General features: G+C 54.8%; 1 protein-coding gene across 1 annotated transcript in view; it reads right to left on the reverse strand.

Moving 5' to 3' along the window:
* The window catches only part of LOC144954736 (abnormal spindle-like microcephaly-associated protein homolog), a gene marked incomplete at its 3' end in the record, with an annotated part of 13,901 nt that extends 9,023 nt beyond the window's left edge, over nt 1-4,878 (reverse strand). The window contains exon 1 of the mRNA XM_078885170.1: nt 4,704-4,878. Coding sequence (XP_078741296.1) covers nt 4,704-4,836 — 133 coding nt within the window. The remainder of the gene's footprint in view (nt 1-4,703) is intronic.
* Nucleotides 4,879-5,525: the final 647 nt, after the last annotated feature.

A 5,525-nucleotide genomic window follows, 5' to 3' on the forward strand; every position in this document is an offset into this window, starting at 1 on the left:
CACACAGAGAGACACACACAGAGACACACACAGAGTGAGACACACACAGAGAGACACACACAGACACACACAGAGACACACAGAGACACACACAGAGAGACACACAGAGTGAGACACACACAGAGAGACACACACAGAGAGACACACACACAGAGACACAGAGTGAGACACACAGAGACACACACAGACACACACAGACACACACAGAGAGACACACAGAGACACACACACACAGAGAGAGACAGAGACACACAGAGACACACACAGAGAGAGACACAGAGAGACACACAGAGAGACACACAGAGACACACACAGAGAGACACACACAGAGAGAGACAGAGACACACAGAGAGACACACACAGAGAGACACACAGAGAGACACACAGAGAGACACACACAGAGACACACAGAGAGACACACACAGAGAGAGACACAGAGAGACACACACAGAGACACACACAGAGACACACAGAGAGACACACACAGAGAGACACACAGAGAGACACACAGAGACACACAGAGAGACACAGAGAGACACAGACACACAGAGACACACAGAGAGACACACAGAGACACACAGAGAGACACAGACACACAGAGACACACAGAGAGACACAGAGACACACAGAGACACACAGAGAGACACAGAGACACACACAGAGACACACACAGAGACACACACAGAGAGACACACACAGAGACACACAGAGAGACACACAGAGACACACACAGAGAGACACACACAGAGAGACACAGAGAGACACACAGAGACACACACAGAGACACACACAGAGACACACACAGAGACACACACAGAGAGACACACACAGAGAGACACAGAGAGACACACAGAGACACACACAGAGACACACACAGAGACACACACAGAGACACACACAGAGAGACACACACAGAGAGACACAGAGAGACACACAGAGAGACACACAGAGACACACAGAGACACACACAGAGACACACACAGAGAGACACAGAGAGACACACACAGAGACACACAGAGACACAGAGAGACACATAGAGACACACAGAGAGAGAGACACACAGAGAGACACAGAGACACACAGAGACACACAGAGAGACACAGAGAGACACACACAGAGAGACACACAGAGAGACACACAGAGACACACAGAGACACACACAGAGAGACACACAGAGACACACAGAGACACACAGAGAGACACAGAGAGACACACACAGAGAGACACACAGAGACACACAGAGAGACACACAGAGAGACACACAGAGAGACACACACAGAGACACACACAGAGAGACACAGAGACACACACACAGAGAGAGACACAGAGAGAGACACAGAGACACACACAGAGACACACAGAGACACACACACAGAGAGAGACACAGAGAGAGACACAGAGACACACACAGAGACACACAGAGAGACACAGACACACACAGACACACAGAGAGACACAGAGACACACAGAGACACACACAGAGACACACACACACACAGACACACACAGAGACACACACAGAGAGACACAGAGACACACACAGAGACACACACAGAGAGACACAGACACACAGAGACACACAGAGAGACACAGAGACACACAGAGAGACACACAGAGAGACACACAGAGAGACACAGACACACAGAGACACACAGAGAGACACAGAGACACACAGAGAGACACATAGAGACACACACAGAGAGACACACAGAGACACACACAGAGAGACACACACAGAGACACACACAGAGACACACAGAGAGACACACACAGAGAGACACAGAGACACACACAGAGACACACACAGAGACACACACAGAGACACACACAGTGACACACAGAGACACACACAGACACACACAGAGAGACACAGACACACAGAGAGACACACAGACACACACAGAGACACACACAGAGACACACACAGAGACACACAGAGACACACACAGACACACACAGAGAGACACAGACACACAGAGAGACACACAGACACACACAGAGACACACACAGAGACACACACACACACAGACACACACAGAGACACACACAGAGACACACAGAGAGACACACACAGAGAGACACAGAGACACACAGAGAGACACACACAGAGACACACACAGAGACACACACAGAGAGACACAGAGACACACACAGAGACACACACAGAGACACACACAGAGACACACACAGAGAGACACACACATAGATACACAGAGAGAGACACACAGAGACACACAGAGACACACACAGACACACACAGAGAGACACAGACACACAGAGAGACACACAGACACACACAGAGACACACACAGAGACACACACACACACAGACACACACAGAGACACACACAGAGACCACCACTACCATTACACCACCACCACTACCACCACTACTACACCACCACCGCTACACCACCACTAACACCAATACCACTACACCACCACCACCACTACACCACCACCACCACTACACCACTACACCACCACCACTACACCACCACCACTACACCACCACCACTACCACCACCACTACACCACCACCACTACCACCACCACTACACCACCACCACTACCACCACCACTACACCACCACCACTACACCACCACCACTACCACCACCACTACACCACCACCACTACCACCACCACTACACTACCACTACTACCACTATACTACACTACTACCACCACCACTACTACACTACCACTAACACCAATACCACTACACCACCACCACCACTACACCACCACCACCACTACACCACTACACCACCACCACTACACCACTACACCACCACCACTACACCACTACACCACCACTACACCACCACTACACCACCACTACCACCACACCACCACCACTACACCACCACCACTACACCACCACTACCACCACCACACCACCACTACACCACCACCACTACACCACCACCACTACCACCACCACACCACCACTACCACCACACCACCACCACACCACCACTACACCACCACCACACCACCACTAAACCACCACCACTACACCACCACCACTACACCACCACCACTACACCATCACTACCACCACTACACCACCACCACACCACCACTACACCACCACTACCACCACTACACCACCACCACTACACCATCACTACCACCACTACACCACCACCACACCACCACTACACCACCACTACCACCACTACACCACCACCACTACACCACCACTACCACCACTACACCACCACCACTACACCACCACTACCACCACTACACCACCACCACACCACCACTACACCACCACCACTACACCACCACTACTACAACACCACCACTACACCACCACTACCACCACCACACCACCACTACCACCACTACCACCACTACACCACCACTACCACCACACCACCACCACTACACCACCACTACCACCACCACACCACCACTACCACCACTACCACCACTACACCACCACACCACCACCACTACACCACCACTACCACCACCACACCACCACTACCACCACTACACCACCACTACACCACCACCACTACCACCACTACACCACCACTACCACCACCACTACACCACCACTACCACCACTACCACCACACCACCACCACTACACCACTACCACTACACCACCACTACCACCACTACCACCACACCACCACCACTACACCACCACTACCACCACACCACTACCACTACACCACTACCACCACTACACCACCACCACTACACCACCACCACCACTACACCACCACTACTACACCACCACTACCACCACTACCACTACACCACCACTACTACAACACCACTACCACCACTACACCACCACCACTACTACAACACCACCACTACACCACCACCACTAAACCACCACTCCACCACCACCACCACCACTACACCACCACCACCACCACCACACCACCACCACACCACCACCACCACCACCACTACACCACCACCACCACTACACCACCACCACTAAACCACCACTCCACCACCACCACCACCACCACTACACCACCACCACCACTACACCACCACTACTCCACCACCACCACTACACCACCACCACCACCACCACTACACCACCACCACTACCACCACCACTACACCACCACTACACCACCACCACCACACCACCACCACCACCACCACTACACCACCACCACCACTACCACCACCACCACTACACCACCACCACTACCACCACCACCACTACACCACCACCACCACTACACCACCACCACCACCACTACACCACCACCACCACCACCACCACTACACCACCACCACCACTACACCACCACCACTACCACCACCACCACTACACCACCACCACCACTACACCACCACCACCACTACACCACCACCACCACTACTACTACCACTACACCACCACCACTACCACCACCACCACTACACCACCACTACTACTACCACTACACCACCACTACCACTACACCACCACCACCACTACCACCACCACTACACCACCACCACCACCACTACCACCACTACACCACCACTACACCACTACACCACCACTACCACCACTACACCACCACTACACCACCACCACCACCACTACACCATCACCACTACTACTACACCACCACGACGACACCACTACTACCACCACTACCACTACACCACCACTAACACCACTACACCACCACCACCACTACACCACCACCACCACCACCACTCACCAACATCTCTCCACATGTCGCGGTCTGTCCGCACGGAGATCCTCCCGCTCTCGATGTCGGCCTCCAGCAGAGCCACGGAGCGACAGAATCCTCGCCGGCAGAATAGACGCAGCGCGGCCCGGCGCAGAGACATCGGCAAACCAACACCACCACCTCCACCACCACCACCACCACCACCACCTCCACCACCACCGGTGTTGTGGGTGTTGTGGTTGTTGTGGTTGGTGGTGGTGGTGGTTCCGGCAGGGACCAACAGATTGAGGTCCACCGCTGCTAAGCGAGAGAGAAGGGGGGGGAGAGAGGGTGAGTGGGTGAGTGGGTGAGTGGGTGGGGGAGAGGGTGAGTGGGTGGGTGGGTGAGTGGGTGGGTGAGTGGGTGGGTGGGTGGGGGAGAGGGTGAGTGAGTGAGTGGGTGGGTGGGTGAGTGGGTGGGTGAGTGAGTGAGTGAGTGGGTGGGTGGGTGGGTGGGTGAGTGGGTGGGTGAGTGGGTGGGTGGGTGGGTGGGTGGGTGGGTGGGTGGGTGAGTGGGTGAGTGGGTGGGTGAGTGGGTGAGTGGGTGGGTGGGTGGGTGAGTGGGTGAGTGGGTGGGTGGGTGAGTGAGTGGGTGGGTGAGTGGGTGGGTGGGTGAGTGGGTGGGTGGGTGGGTGAGTGGGTGGGTGGGTGGGTGAGTGGGTGAGTGAGTGGGTGAGTGGGTGGGTGAGTGGGTGGGTGGGTGAGTGGGTGAGTGGGTGGGTGGGTGAGTGAGTGGGTGGGTGGGTGGGTGGGTGGGTGGGTGAGTGGGTGAGTGGGTGGATGGGTTTGGTGGGTGGGTGGGTGAGTGAGT

Source organism: Lampetra fluviatilis, unplaced genomic scaffold, assembly GCF_964198595.1.
Source record: "Lampetra fluviatilis unplaced genomic scaffold, kcLamFluv1.1 SCAFFOLD_346, whole genome shotgun sequence".
NCBI classification, from domain to species: domain Eukaryota; kingdom Metazoa; phylum Chordata; class Hyperoartia; order Petromyzontiformes; family Petromyzontidae; genus Lampetra; species Lampetra fluviatilis.